The sequence below is a fragment of the Schistocerca serialis genome, chromosome 5, assembly GCF_023864345.2.
Source record: "Schistocerca serialis cubense isolate TAMUIC-IGC-003099 chromosome 5, iqSchSeri2.2, whole genome shotgun sequence".
In the NCBI taxonomy this organism is placed as follows: domain Eukaryota; kingdom Metazoa; phylum Arthropoda; class Insecta; order Orthoptera; family Acrididae; genus Schistocerca; species Schistocerca serialis.
In genome coordinates, this window is record NC_064642.1 from 311,908,582 (window position 1) to 311,923,155 (window position 14,574).

A 14,574-nucleotide genomic window follows, 5' to 3' on the forward strand; every position below is an offset into this window, starting at 1 on the left:
CTCCCGCCGCCGCCGGCCGCAGTGGACGCTTCGCTGCAGCCGCCAAGCGCCTCCCTGGGTCACGCGCTGGCGATCGCTTCCCGTGACCATCTGTCCTCCGACATGGAACTCTTGCCTGCTCCGGACCAGATGTCGTCTTCGCCCGTCGGCTGCCCCGACGAAATGGAGGTCGATCCTATGGCCCCTCCTGTCTCTTTACAGGCGCATACACCGCATGTTGGCGTGCACCCTGGACTAGGTTTTCAGGCGTTTCCTAGCTCCCCTCGGACCGAATGGCAGGGTGCGGGTGGCACAGTCTCGCCTGTTGTTAGGCTCCCCACCTCGTCGCATACGTCAACATGGGGTCCTCCCCACGGCGGGCGGAAGCCTTATCACACAACCGTTCGCCGATTTGCGGGGGAGGAATGTAGTGTCACCGCCAGACACCACACTTGCTAGGTGGTAGCCTTTAAATCGGCCGCGGTCCATTAGTATACGTCGGACCCGCGTGTCGCCACTGTCAGTGATAGCAGACCGAGCGCCACCACACGGCAGGTCTAGAGAGACGTACTGGCACTCGCCCCGAGTTGTACAGCCGACGTTGCTAGCCATGGTTCACTGATAACTACGCTCTCATTTGCCGAGACGATAGTTAGCATAGCCTTCAGCTACATTTGCTATGACCTAGCAAGGCGCCGTATTCAATTGCTAATTAATATTATGAAGCATGTATCATCAAGAGCGATGTTCTACAATTATGGATTAAAGTTAAGTATTCCAGAAGCTACGTACTTTTCTTTATAGCATTCATTACTTATCCTGTTTCAGACCTCACGCCAGCCTGCGTGAGTTTAAGCACGTGCCTTTCGGCTTCCTCTCATTGTGTCTAGGCTGTCTTGCCTAGACACAACATTCTGGATATGGGTTCCAACTCAAAATATTATCTACTCACTACTCTCTACAAGTCCTAGGAGTTAATAAAGGGAATTTCCAAACATCCTGTACAGTCCTATGCTTTCTTTTACACATAGTGATGAGAACATTCGAATGAAAACAATCGATTCAATCGATTGTTGGAAAACAATCGATTTATTCGGTTGTAGTTTTAAGCCGGGTCCACACACTCAACTAAAGTATCGCCACAAGTCAAGTCATTCCGAAGTGGCGTGTGAGCTACCGTTCACACAGGACGCCACAAATTCTTCGTAATTGCGCAGTTTGCAAAATGGCGTCACCTGTCTCAGCTGATTAAACGGCTCTACATATTACTAAATAAGGTGTTTTGGAAAAATAATAAATGTAAAATATTACTTACCAAAGTGTTTCTCGTCTCTCTTGTCTCGACTACATGTTTTAAGAACCGGTCTGCAGCTTCAAACCAAGCAAGGCTGGGTTTATGAATACCGTCTGTAGACGCACCACTCTTAAGTCATTTCAGTACTTCTCTATGTTCATTCATGTGAGCATTTCGAATGCTTCGAATTTTTAATTTTGTTGTAGCTACATCAGTTCCAGGTACATATTCACGCATGCTGTTTACTATTTCAACTAATGCAGCATATCTCAAATTTTTGTCTTTGTATGATTCGCTTTTGTGGTTTCAAAGGCATTCTCGTTCTTGATACACCTCCAAGAATCTAATAATTGTCGCTGTTGACCACTTTTGCGACATATTAATAACAAACGCACAAACAGAAGCACTATCTGCGAACGAATACACACTAGAAAGGTTTGACCCAGCCGCGAGGTAGCAATCGAATGACGTTATTCGATTGTGGAGAAGGCAAAATGGCGCAACAAAGTAGAACCAAGTTCAACTTTCTGTGGCGTGACAGAAGTTGCGCTTTTTAAATGGCGCCACCGAAAACTAGGAGTTCACATATGCAACTACAAAGCAACTGCAGTTCGCCATTAGCAGTGGCGATACTTTTGTTGCCTGTGTGGACCCGGCTTTACATATTGGTTGAATTATTCATTATGTTTTTTAGTGAAATCAGTATGTGGCAGCAACCAAATAAAAACAATCGTTCAGCTGGTTGGACTACTCTTTCATTCTTTTGAATGAAACTAGTATGTGGAGGCAACTGAATGAAAACGAACAAATCAGTCAATTGCAGTTTTACCTGTCAATTGGGTTTTTATTCATTGATTTATTTATTTTAAGAGTGAAAACAGACAGTGGGAGCAACTGAATGACAAGATTCGACACCGTTGTAACTTTTCACATTGACTGAATTATTCATTCTTTCTTTTCAATTGAAAACAATCAGTAGTTTTACTGTCAGTTGAACCATGTATTCATTATTTAACTGAAACAAGTCCTTAGTGTTTTAGCTGACTGAGTTATCCATTCATTCTTCTGAGTGAAACTAGCCTGCAATATTCTAGTTAGTTGAACTAAAGCAGTGCTATATTATACCCCCAGGGTTAACTGAAGATGTATCGCAGGCGTATGCCAAAGTTAAAATAAGCAGCATACATGTTCATTTAAGTGTGCACTGGCTGGAGTAATTTTGCTTTTCAACATTTAAGACTGATTCATGTATTGTTGTGGATTAATTGTTCCAGGTACCATTAACACATAACTGATTAAGCTAGGGTATCGATGGAGTAGACCTGTCATCACTTAAACTCCTGACCCCAAAGAAAAACTTCGAAAACCCCAGATTTCGGATTATTTTCCCAGACACACTCAAGTTGGTCACTGGCCATGATGTATCGAAGGGAGTGGGGACATGAGAGGGAGAATGTTTCCTCATTTGAATTCGATGCTAACAATGACAGCAGATGGGTGTGTCTTACTTACTGGCAGATATAAATTTTGCACAAGAGTAACAAGGTTTTGTGAAAGTGCAGTGCAGAGGCATTCATGTTCAAACATAGCACTCATCTACAGTAGGGAATATGAACATAAATTAAATCAGTTTTAATACAGCAGAGCGAGTGGAAGGCAAATGACATTTAAAATATTCATTTTCTTTGTGGGCGAGTTGGCATCATGGTACATGCAGTCGAGCATTGTTGGTGGCATCTTGTTGTTTCAAGAAGGAAGTATGGAAAATACAGTGTGCTCATAAGTGATCTTTACAGCTTTGATCACATATATTTCAGAAATGGGGATAGATAAAGAAGTGCGGTTTGTGGCATAATGTTCATACACACCTAATGTTCTAGTAGCTGGTTAACAGAGTTCACTGTGTTAATGTGACCATATTTTCTAGTCACAGATTCGGGACACATTAAAAATTTTGATATTGAAGAAAAAAGTCTTAATTGGATGTAATAAATGCAATCTATCACTTTAATTTTTCATAAAAGCACATTAATTTATGCTTTATTAGTGTGTTCTAAACTGAAAGAGTGTGAACAGATGTACGGCATTCATCAGTGCTGTAAATTTTCTTCAGCATATCTGTATTCTTCAACAGCATATGAGAACATTCAACTCAAGTTTCATCATAATTCACTTTAGTCACTAATGTTGCTGTCATAGTTTGTACAACAAACTGTGTTTTGTCACTGTTCCATACATTACTCATTTGGGAAAATGCGTTTTCAGTGACAGCATACCGATACATGTGAAACGAACGACTATTTCAGGATAAATCGTTTCATAATTGTTAAATATGCGATAAATAGGACTCCCAAATTGCTTTTGAAAATGGATGATCACCTTAAATGTGTGTGCCAGCTGTAGCACACAGGATATCTAAGAGATGCCCTCATTAATGTGTGTTATTGCTGCTCTGATACGAGCTTACAGTTCATGCTAGCCCCACCAAAGGAAAAATGTAATTATGTTTTGCATGACTTGGGTGTCACACACTGTACCAACCGCTGAAGGGCTAGGGCTGTTAATAACTAACATGGGAAAATAAGAAAAAAAGTAACTTTAGATGTGTGTGAACATTATACTACAAACCATACCTTTCTACCTATTGCTAAGTTTGAAATATTCGTGATAAAAGTTGTAAAGATCGTTTTGGAACATACTGTACATGTATAGAGGAGCGTCTAGGTGTGCTTCCTGCTGGGTTTTGAACAGACTAAAACGAAGGAACTATCTATAGTTCGGTCACCATTTAATTAATGTTAACTAGGGTTTATTACAATCGATTTATTTCCAATCTATAGAATTTCCTGAGGCACCAAAAAAAGTCCGATTTTACCACAGACAGACGTACAGACATCCCTACAATACGCCTCTGGACGTCCTCAAGGTAGGAGCAATCCTGTTAAGTTTCGACGTACTGCAGACCTACTTGGGGCTGCAAAGCTCAGTGCAATGGTTCCATCAAGGATAAATGAAGAAGTGAGGAACCACCTTGCCTCGTTTTAGTGACAGTTTGCATTCCATTTATGGGCAACATGTGATGATGTCCACAAATGCAAAATCATTTGAATATTCTGCCATTTATTTGTGTGGATGGTAAATATTTTGTACAAAAAATTACTCGTTGGTTGTCTATTTACGCAAAACGTTTTCAGTTTTACAGGCAGTATCATAGCAATTAAAAATTCAAAAGCACAAATTTCCTGGGTTGTCTGTATGGTGTTAGGAGTCTGCATGGGGATAGGAGAGGCTTTGTACTTATTAGTCCATTTTCGAACGGTGTTATATTAAAAAGTTTTCTATTTAAATAGGTGTTTTCTGCTTTTTAGTCTTGTGTGTATGAAGTTTTTCAGTTGATTCAAAACATTTTGATGACCTTACACCAGAGATATACGGCAAACTTCAGTTTCTCTTCAACTGAGTCAACCAATATATCACTTCCTCCTACGCATATCTCACGAAAAGATCGCGAATGCCAAAATTAAAGTGAATAGAGCTCATAACGAAGCTTAGCAACAATCTTTCTTAACTATGAAACATTTGCGACTGGAAAAAGAAAGCAGGGAAATAGCAGTGGTACTCAAAGTACCTACTCTTCGCTACACACCACAAAAGAAAGTGAGTTAATATTGGCTTGTCATCTAGTTTTGAGTTAAGTTGAAAGTTTCAAGTCTCTAGCTTATAAGGAAGTTATTTAAAATCCACAGTAAAATCTGTACTGAAAACAAAAACAGTCAAGAATCCACCTAATAAAAATCTGTTAAAATGTGACTTCATTTATAGTTGTAGATACATAAAATGGCAGTATAGCACCAGCTATAAAACTTCTAAAACCAACAAAAAACTGATATTTAATGCCACAAGTACGAAAATTCGTATTTCAGTAAGTAAATACGTATATTTTGAACATACTTAATTTTTATAAATATAACTGTCATTCACATCTACTTGAAATTAGATAGTCTATTTGTATCTGAAAAAGTTGTCAACGCTATTCACGGTTAATGTATAACAGAAAAATCCGAAAAATTAGGTAAATAAAATCACTCAAATCCGGTGAATGAGTGAAAACATTCATATAATAGCCCAACTGGTGGAGACTTGTTTCAGTCGGTTGCCTCACATTGATTGAAATCACTCAAACCTGGTGAGAGAGTGAAAACACTCATACAATGGGCACAACTGATCGAGACTTGTTTCAGTCGGTTGTCTTACATTGAGTGAAGCCACTTAAACCCAATGAGTGAGTAAAAACATTCATATAGCTGCCACGGCTGCAGAGGCTAGTTTCATTCGGTTGTTTCATTTGACTGTGAAAATCGACTGAACGAAAAAACAATCGACTGACCAATGAGTTGTAAAAACAGTCTTTGTTCCATCACTATTTACACCTCTTATACCAATAGACTCTGTTTCTTCAGAAGTTTCTTTACAGTGATAGTATGCCATGGAGGATCCCCCTCATTAACAACTGTTCTACTGGGTACATACACTGATCAACCAGAAAATTATGATCACTGACCTTCTGTCGATATAAACCCAGCGTCACCTGGCATCACCTGGCTAGGAATGACTGCTGGTCAGACACACACAGGTGAATGTAGTATCAGTGAGTGTGCTGTCTGTGTGTAAAATGCGGAAGGCACACAATCTATCTGAGTTTAACCGAGTGCAGATTGTGGTGACCCGGAGGCTAAGCACGAGCATTTCGGAACCTGCACGACTTCTTGGGTGTTAGAGGAATGCTATGGTGAATGTCTTCAACATGTGGCGAAACCAAAGTGAAACCACATCCAGACACTGCGACACTGGTGACCACCACTCATTACAGAAGTTGGATGTTGTAGGCTAGGCACACTGGTAAAACAGGACAGGCGGCTAACTGTGGCGGAGCTAAAATCAGATTTTAATTCTGGGCAATATATATGTGGGTCTGTACACAGAACACCAAACACTCCTAACAATGGGCCTCCACAGTCAACGACCCATGCATGTGTGAATGTTAACAACACGACAACAACATCTAATCATCAGCACTGGATGTTGGCGCAGTTATAGAGTAATGCATGGTCTGATGAATCCTGATACCTTCTTCATCACGCTGATGGGAGGGCGCGAATCCGTCGTCTTCCAGGGGACCAGCTCCTTGACACCTTACTGCAGGTGCAGGACAGAGACAACATGGCGGCGGCTCCATTATACTCTGGGTCACATTCACATGGACATCTATTGGTTCAATCGAGCTTGTGCAATGCACCATGATGGCTAAGGGGTATCGTACACTGCTTGCTGACCACGTACATGCCTTCATGACGATCATGCTTCCTGATCGCAGTAGCCGGCCGGTGTGGCCGTGCGGTTCTAGGCGCTTCAGTCTGTAACCGCGTGACCACTACGGTCGCAGGTTCGAATCCTACCTTGGGCATGGATGTGTGTGATGTCCTTAGGTTAATTAGGTTTAAGTAGTTCTAAGTACTAGGGGACTGATGACCACAGATGTTAAGTCCCATAGTGCTCAGAGCCAAGCCTGATCGCAGTAGCATTTTTCATCAAGATAATGCTCCATGTTACAAGGTCAAGAGAGCTATGAAGTGTTTCAAGGAACACAGTGATGAGTTCCAAGTGATGTGCTGCTCCCCCAACTCGCTAGATCTGAACATGGTCGAATACATCTGGTATGAGATTGAATGTGGTATCAGAGCTCATCATCCCACTCCACGGAATTTTCGGGAATCAGGTGACATGTTTGTACAGATGTGATGCCAAATCCCTCCAAGGACATACCAAGTCCTCACTGTTTCCTTACCATGATGCCATTACGTGTTGCTGCTGTTATCTGTGCCAAAGGTGGACACATTGGCTATTGGATAGATGATCATAATGCTCTGGATGATCAGTGTATCTGTCCAGTGCATGATCAACTATTCTTTTAAAATTGAGCCATAGCTCCTCTTAATGCTCCTGCTCTGTGCTACAAGTTTTAAGTTCGTCGTTGAGATATGACATTAATGCTTCTTTTCATGTAGTTTATTTTTTATATAGTTTACTGAACATATCTTTCAACTTGTTTTATTTACCCTTATGAAAAATTTGATTGAAATAGACTGATGAAACTTCCTGGCAGATTAAAACTGTGTGCCCGACCGAGACTCGAACTCGGGACCTTTGCCTTTCGCGGGCAAGTGCTCTACCAACTGAGCCACCGAAGTACGACTCACGGCCGATACTCACAGCTTTACTTCTGCCAGTACCTCGTCTCCTACCTTCCAAACTTTACAGAAGCTCTCTTGTGAACCTTGCAGAACTAGCACTCCTGAAAGAAAGGATATTGCGGAGACATGGCTTAGCCACAGCCTGGGGGATGTTCCCAGAATGAGATTTTCACTCTGCAGCGGAGTGTGCGCTGATATGAAACTTCCTGGCAGATTAAAACTGTGTGCCCGACCGAGACTCGAACTCGGGACCTTTGCCTTTCGCGGGCAAGTGCTCTACCAACTGAGCCACCGAAGCACGACTCACGGCCGGTACTCACAGCTTTACTTGTGCTTCGTGCTCGTGCTTCGGTGGCTCAGTTGGTAGAGCACTTGCCCGCGAAAGGCAAAGGTACTGAGCTCGAGTCTCGGTCGGGCACACAGTTTTAATCTGCCAGGAAGTTTCATATCAGCGCACACTTCGCTGCAGAGTGAAAATCTCATTCTGGAAACATCCCCCAGGCTGTGGCTAAGCCATGTCTCCGCAATATCCTTTCTTTCAGGAGTGCTAGTTCTGCAAGGTTCGCAGGAGAGCTTCTGTAAAGTTTGGAAGGTAGGAGACGAGGTACTGGCAGAAGTAAAGCTGTGAGTACCGGCCGTGAGTCGTGCTTCAGTGGCTCAGTTGGTAGAGCACTTGCCCGCGAAAGGCAATGGTCCCGAGTTCGAGTCTCGGTCGGGCACACAGTTTTAATCTGCCAGGAAGTTTCATATCAGCGCACACTCCGCTGCAGAGTGAAAATCTCATTCTGGAAGTAGACTGATGTCTCTCATAAATGCACAGTGAGGCTTCTAACACAGGCATAAAAACGCCAATAAAGAGACAAGCCGCATGCACTGCTCTAGCTTAGTGCATTGTTATTAGAGATGTTTAGTTCAAAATTTTTAATTGCAACAAAGCTAACTGCTATTGCTCGTTAGATGATTCATCAAATTTTATGAAATCTCAACTGAATACTGGAAAATGCGAAATTAAATATTTGTGTATTTATATGGCCACTTTGATTTGAGAAAAGTTATAGTCGAGTCATTTCTTATTTATACTTTTTTCACAGTTGTGAAAGTGGGGGGGGGGGGGGGGGAGTGGGGAGATATTGATCCCTATCAGGTAGCAGACTGGCAGCATTTTAACATATGAACTCTTCTGCAATCCTACTTATTTAAAATACCTTTTTTTATTTCTTTTGTGTGTATCCAAGGACAATTCAGCGCCTTTGCTTTCTGATGAGTGGTCTCCTTTAGTCCTAAATTATTTATATCTTTAAAGCCAGGTTCACACACACAGCTAACGTGACGCCACAGCTTCCGACTTTCTGCAGTGGCATCGTGAGCTACCGTTCACACAGGATGCCATAGATGCTATGTAGTTGCACAGCTTTCAGTATGGCATCAATTGAAATCGTATGGGCGGGTATGCAGACTAGACCTGTGACAAGAGTTAAATACAATGGAGACGAAATCCGTACGTCGGATCCGAAAATAGATTTCGCACAGGGGTTCCCAAACACGTGTATAAAAGAAATAACACTCAGAGATGAAAACCCTTTCTCCAATGGCAAACTAACCAACAGCTGGCATGTAAATATCATCAGCAAACGTGCTACTGTTCCAAGATTTTAGAATTTTATTGCATTCGTTGATATAGACATTTTGTATAATTAATTTGTAGTTTAACAGCTACCACATCACTTTCTTGCATATAAATTCACAATTACAATGTTTGGTCTCACAAATCACGAAGTTTATACGACTCGCTTTTTAGGTTTCATATGTTAAGTTTATTTATTCAAAAATCTTTTAAGATTGTGGGATACGTCATTGGTCTGGAAACATTGCCCCCTCCGCCATGCACACGCACTGCTGCAAAAAATTAAACATAAGTTGCTGTTCTTGTAGTTCCAGAAGCTGTGAACATGCCGACCACTGCTTTCACTTTTTTCAGTAATAAAATGATAACACACTGATGAAATCGGATGCAATACAACTGCAATTACTTCACGATAACTGCGGATAACTGCGACAGAATGCTCGTGTTTCGAAATATGGCACCAGGGGATAGTGGTGGAAGAAAAGTGGCGGAATAAAGTACAACCAGGTTTAACTTTTTGTGGTTGCGTCCTTTAAGTTGCGCCACTAAAAACTTTTAAGTTCACCCACAACAGCGTTGCAACTGTAGTATGCCAACATCTGTGGCGACACCTTTTGTGTGTGCGAACTCGGCTTAAATCTCTGTGCGCTAGAAGTATAATCTGTGGAAATAGGAAGGCGTATGACAGCTGCTGTGCAAAGTGTTATGATTGGTGATTAGAGAATAGAGAGAACTGTTCAGCTATTTCAAATGTTGTGTAGAACAGTAATTTGTTGGTGCTTAATATTACTGAGCTGTATAGAACGTGCACAGGTTTGTTGTTCACACTTGTATTTAGAAAGGTAGTGTTTAGTAAGGGCCTGTTTTGATTAATTATACGTCGAATAAGTGACGTATGGATGTTGCCCTATAATTTCATTTACGCTCTTAAATGATTGAAAACATTAAAACCATTTCTTAACGAATAGTGTTTGGTATCAGCTGAAGAATTATTAATAGTATGTTTCTGTCTCGTTTGCGTGAAAACATTAAAACTATTTATTAACGTATAGTGTTTGGTATAAGCTGAAGAATTATTTGTAATGTTTTTGTCTCGTTTGCGTTTTGAATGGTGGTAGGGTACAGACTTCGATGGCCTCTTTTTGTGGAACTTAATCATATCACATCACCTTTAGCTTTCGCTATAGGCAACTGCAAATTGCACCACAGAGAATATTATTTCTTTAGACTATCCGATCGTCAGGTTGGAGCCACATGCCTTTCTTCAATGCAATTGACGGGAAGAAGTGCGTCAGAAGTTTCAAAGGAAACGAATTGTTAATGTCAATATGCATAAAACGTTGAACGTCTCCTTAATCTGTCGGCTGACACACTCATTTTAACACTGTCACGCCCTCTCATTTCTTAACCGGCGGAGTATGTCAAAGGTTTTAAATAAAATAACGAATGTTGCCCATTCATTCGTATTGTCACCTGCCGTGTTGTGGAGTACTGACATTAATTTGCGACTTCTGCAACCTTTTTAAATCCGTTTTCTGCCTGATTGCAATTAAGGTTCCAAAACGGAAAATATGATTGAAATCGCAATATTAAATCCTGGTCTCTTAAAGTTACCCAGTACAAACAGAATTTGTCAACAAATGTGACGGCTATAAAAGATATTATAAGTCGTAATAGTTTTGAGTAACTCTTGCCCATATTTTACATTTGGGAAAAAAGGCTGTATTTATCCAAGTTGCTGACTGGACTGCCAACCTACACCACAAAAACATACTTCTCATATTATAGTCCCTATGCAGCTATATGAAATAAATCAGTTGCAAGGTATGTTCATGGAACCTTCTTTTCTTTGTAATCAGTTCCTTAAATTACAAAACGTGTCTAAAGTTGCTGTATTCAGTTCATGACAGGACTAAAAAAACTGAAGTTTATTCTCTAAATTTTCTTGTCTCCCTTCTCAGCAAGAGCACATGAATTACATTATTCCCCAACATGCATGCTGCCAGCTGCTTGCTGTGGCTTTGCACTTTTGCATTTTAAGAACATGCATGCTGCTTGCTGTGGCTTTGCACTTTTGCATTTTAAGTAAATTTTATAACAGTGTATTTTGAATGTTACTTCTGTTTATCTGCCAAGGCAAATTTTCTACGTATGTGTTCTTCAGTTCATTCTCCTCACAAATTATTGATTTAAATCCAGGGAATGAGATGACAGCTGCATGTCAAGTAGCTGTAGCATGAAGCTGCAGTGCAATACTGTAATATAAGTAGGACTTGGTATTTATGACTGTAAAAATAGTGATAGTAACTTGTTAACACAGTATAGGCCTACAGTTTAAGTTTTTATGATGTCTTCATCTTATGTTAATGTATATTTTGATTAGGTCCACATCCTTGAAGATTCTTCTTGGAGGTGTACAGAACACGATGGATGAATGAATGCACCAACTCACCATCTCCTCATCCCACTTCCTCTAAACTTCAATAAAATCTCTTCAGGTTGCCAGCTCTGTCACTCAGAAGAAAACAATCTGAAGTTTTCCTGGCGTAACCAGTTTGAACAGTTCTCGGGTATCCAACCGGGTAGTGTCGTAATTTCTCCTGACACAGGAACAACCTGAAGATGGCAGCATGTCCGTCTGCCGAAATATTGTGGAGAAATTACGACACTACCTGGTGGGATACCCGAGAACTCTTCAAATTAGAGGAAAACACTTAGGCTTTCGGTGGCCATCTCCATCATCAGGGGTTAAAATTACTGACTGTTGGGGCTGGCATGGTGTTCTCGTCTTAACTCTTGATTGTGGTGACATGACGGTATATAGCTTAACCTGAGGTCTGGAACAAGTTGCAAAAGTGGTTAAAAGAAAAAATAAATGAAGGTTGTGATAACAGAGTGGTCTATAGCATAGCCCAAGAACCCAATTCATTGTCTGTAACATTTGCTTCAAACTCAATACACTTTCGTGTGTGAATAACTAAAATTGTAATGTAAATTCAGAAACATAATATTGAAAAATAGAAAAAAATCTGTGTTGGTTCATATTGTACACTGTTAAACAGAAAAATACCTGCATGGTATTTACTCTTAATCGTCTTCTTGTAAGGATTTACGTAGACACCCTATTACCACCAGGATCCTTACTCATCACTGTTGCCACTGCCTCCCTTTGCTCTAAATCCTCCATGCCTGTGACCTTGCCACTTTCAAACACTACCTTTTGTAATGTCCTTCAGACCCCAAATCCACCATCTCATTCCTTATCATCTAACTAATTAAATTTTGCATATAATTACTCCTCTGAGGGTAAGGTGTACAAACAGATCTAGTGGAAACCTTCCTAACTACACCAAACCCTCTGTCTGGCTCAGGTTGGACCTGTTAGGGACATACAGCCAGAACATCCTACTCCAGTTCCATTACTGGCTTATTGTATCCCATCTAGAGGCAGGGCTACCTGTGAAATACTGGGGCTGTCGCAGTTTCTGCACGGCACTTTATTTGGACATGACTGCTAACCAGCTGTTGACCTCAATGAAAGGCCATTGCCCAAATGTGGCCAAGATTGGAGGAATTCTCTGCTGGGAGCAACAATCTGGATTTCAGTGGCTGCTTCACAGACTGTGCCACATGCCGCCTCCTCTCCAACAACAACAGCTGCTGTGGACTGTGTGGATGGGACTTATCATTGTGACACATCCTGTGTTCCCATACTCCTCCTTGCCTCAATCTCTGCTAGCACCCAACCCGAGGACCAAGCCTTCATGCATCCTACGCTCAAGCCCTCTTCCCCACTCTCCCCTTCTTCTGTTCTGCTGCCCCCTCCAAATCCACTCCTCTATGTGCTGTGCTAATTCAACATCGCCAGTGCCCATGTGCTTTCGTACTTCTTCCACCTATCACCTCTCCCTCCTGCATTCCTAACCTTTGCACACGCTGGCTCCCTCCCATCTGTCAGTCACCATACTTCAAACCTTCCTTCCACTCCCTGCCCCATTTCTCCCCTTCCCCACTCTACTCAACACAATCCCTCATACAAGTAAAGCTGTAGAACTGAAATATTCCAGCACTTTTCTCCTAAATTATTTACATTCTACCAGGAATTTCAATTATCATATTTGAATGTTTATGTAATGTTCTTCAGAATACTGTTTGGAGACTTTTTTTTATTTCATCATACAGCTCTTTTGACTTCACTTCCAGTTTGTTATGAATGACGGATAATGTATTAAATATGGAATGAAGATGGAGATTTCATGCTGCGTCACAGATCACTTTGTCACCACAAGATTCTGCGGTGGGGCAACATCACTCTTGAACTTTCTGCTGGACAGGTCTTGATTATACTGCCATTTATTCTGCTTTTGATGGTAGTTTCTGATCCAACATCACAGAGCAGCACATCTAGGAAATATATTTTAAGCTGCAAGTGTTGCCAGGGGCAAAAGTAAATTCTGACCCTCATTTGTTGATTAAGAAATGCAGATAAAAATGAAGAAATTGCAGAAAGTTGGGAAATTAAGATGGTGGAACCTGGATAAGGTGAAAGAATAATTGTGGTGGGACCTGGATAAGGTGAAAGAATAATTGGTTATAAAGAATTTCAAATGGAACAATGAAGATGAATAGGCAACTTCGAGAAATGAAATAGTGAGGACAGTAGAGGATCAAATAGATCAAAAGACAAGGTCAGGAAAATTCCTTGGGTAACACAAGAGAAATAGAATTAAATTGATGAAATGATAAACATAGATGTTACCTGTAGGAAAATGACTCTCTTTGCTAATAGAGAAGCAGCTGTATGAATGTCAACACCTTACTGTAGGCTAGTACTGAGCAAAGAAGGGAAATGCAGAAATGTACAGAAGAGCTTACAAAGAAAATAAGCAATATGTGGAAAGTGAGGGGGAAGTAATAGAAGATGAGTTGGGAGATTTAGATTTTGCAAAAACTTGACAGGGAGACAAAAGTCAAAACATTTTGGCACCCACACTAGATGAAATTTCCTCAGAATTATTAAGATTTTTGAGTGAAACAAACATAAGACTTCCTCTTGGTATGCAGTATACGAGACAGGTGAAGTAAAGTCAGACTTAAAGGTTGTAATAATCTCAATGCCAAAAGAAGCAGTCACAGACAGGAGTGTGTTTAACCAAATTGTCACTTTAATAAGTCATGGTAGTAAGTTAACAATGTAGGAAAAAATAATGCTACTTACTGTAAAGGACACTTGTTAAGTTGCAGACAAGCACAATGAAGACACTTATAAAAACCTTTTGGCCACAGCTTCCATCAGCAAAAGAAACGCACGCCATTCTTACTTACAAGCAAGCACGCCCCACACAAACATGACTGCCAACTCCAGCACATTGGGCCAGAATGCCATTCTCTCTTGAGCTGCTGAAGTTAGCGGTCATGTGTGCATG

General features: G+C 41.0%; 1 protein-coding gene across 1 annotated transcript in view; it reads left to right on the forward strand.

Moving 5' to 3' along the window:
- The first annotated feature begins 9,784 nt into the window (after positions 1 to 9,784).
- LOC126480728 (uncharacterized protein CG1161) overlaps positions 9,785 to 14,574 on the forward strand; it is a 38,384-nt gene continuing 33,594 nt past the window's right edge. Inside the window, exon 1 of the mRNA XM_050103997.1 lies at positions 9,785 to 9,961. Within this exon, the coding sequence (XP_049959954.1) occupies positions 9,899 to 9,961 (63 nt within the window). The 5' untranslated portion in view covers positions 9,785 to 9,898. The remainder of the gene's footprint in view (positions 9,962 to 14,574) is intronic.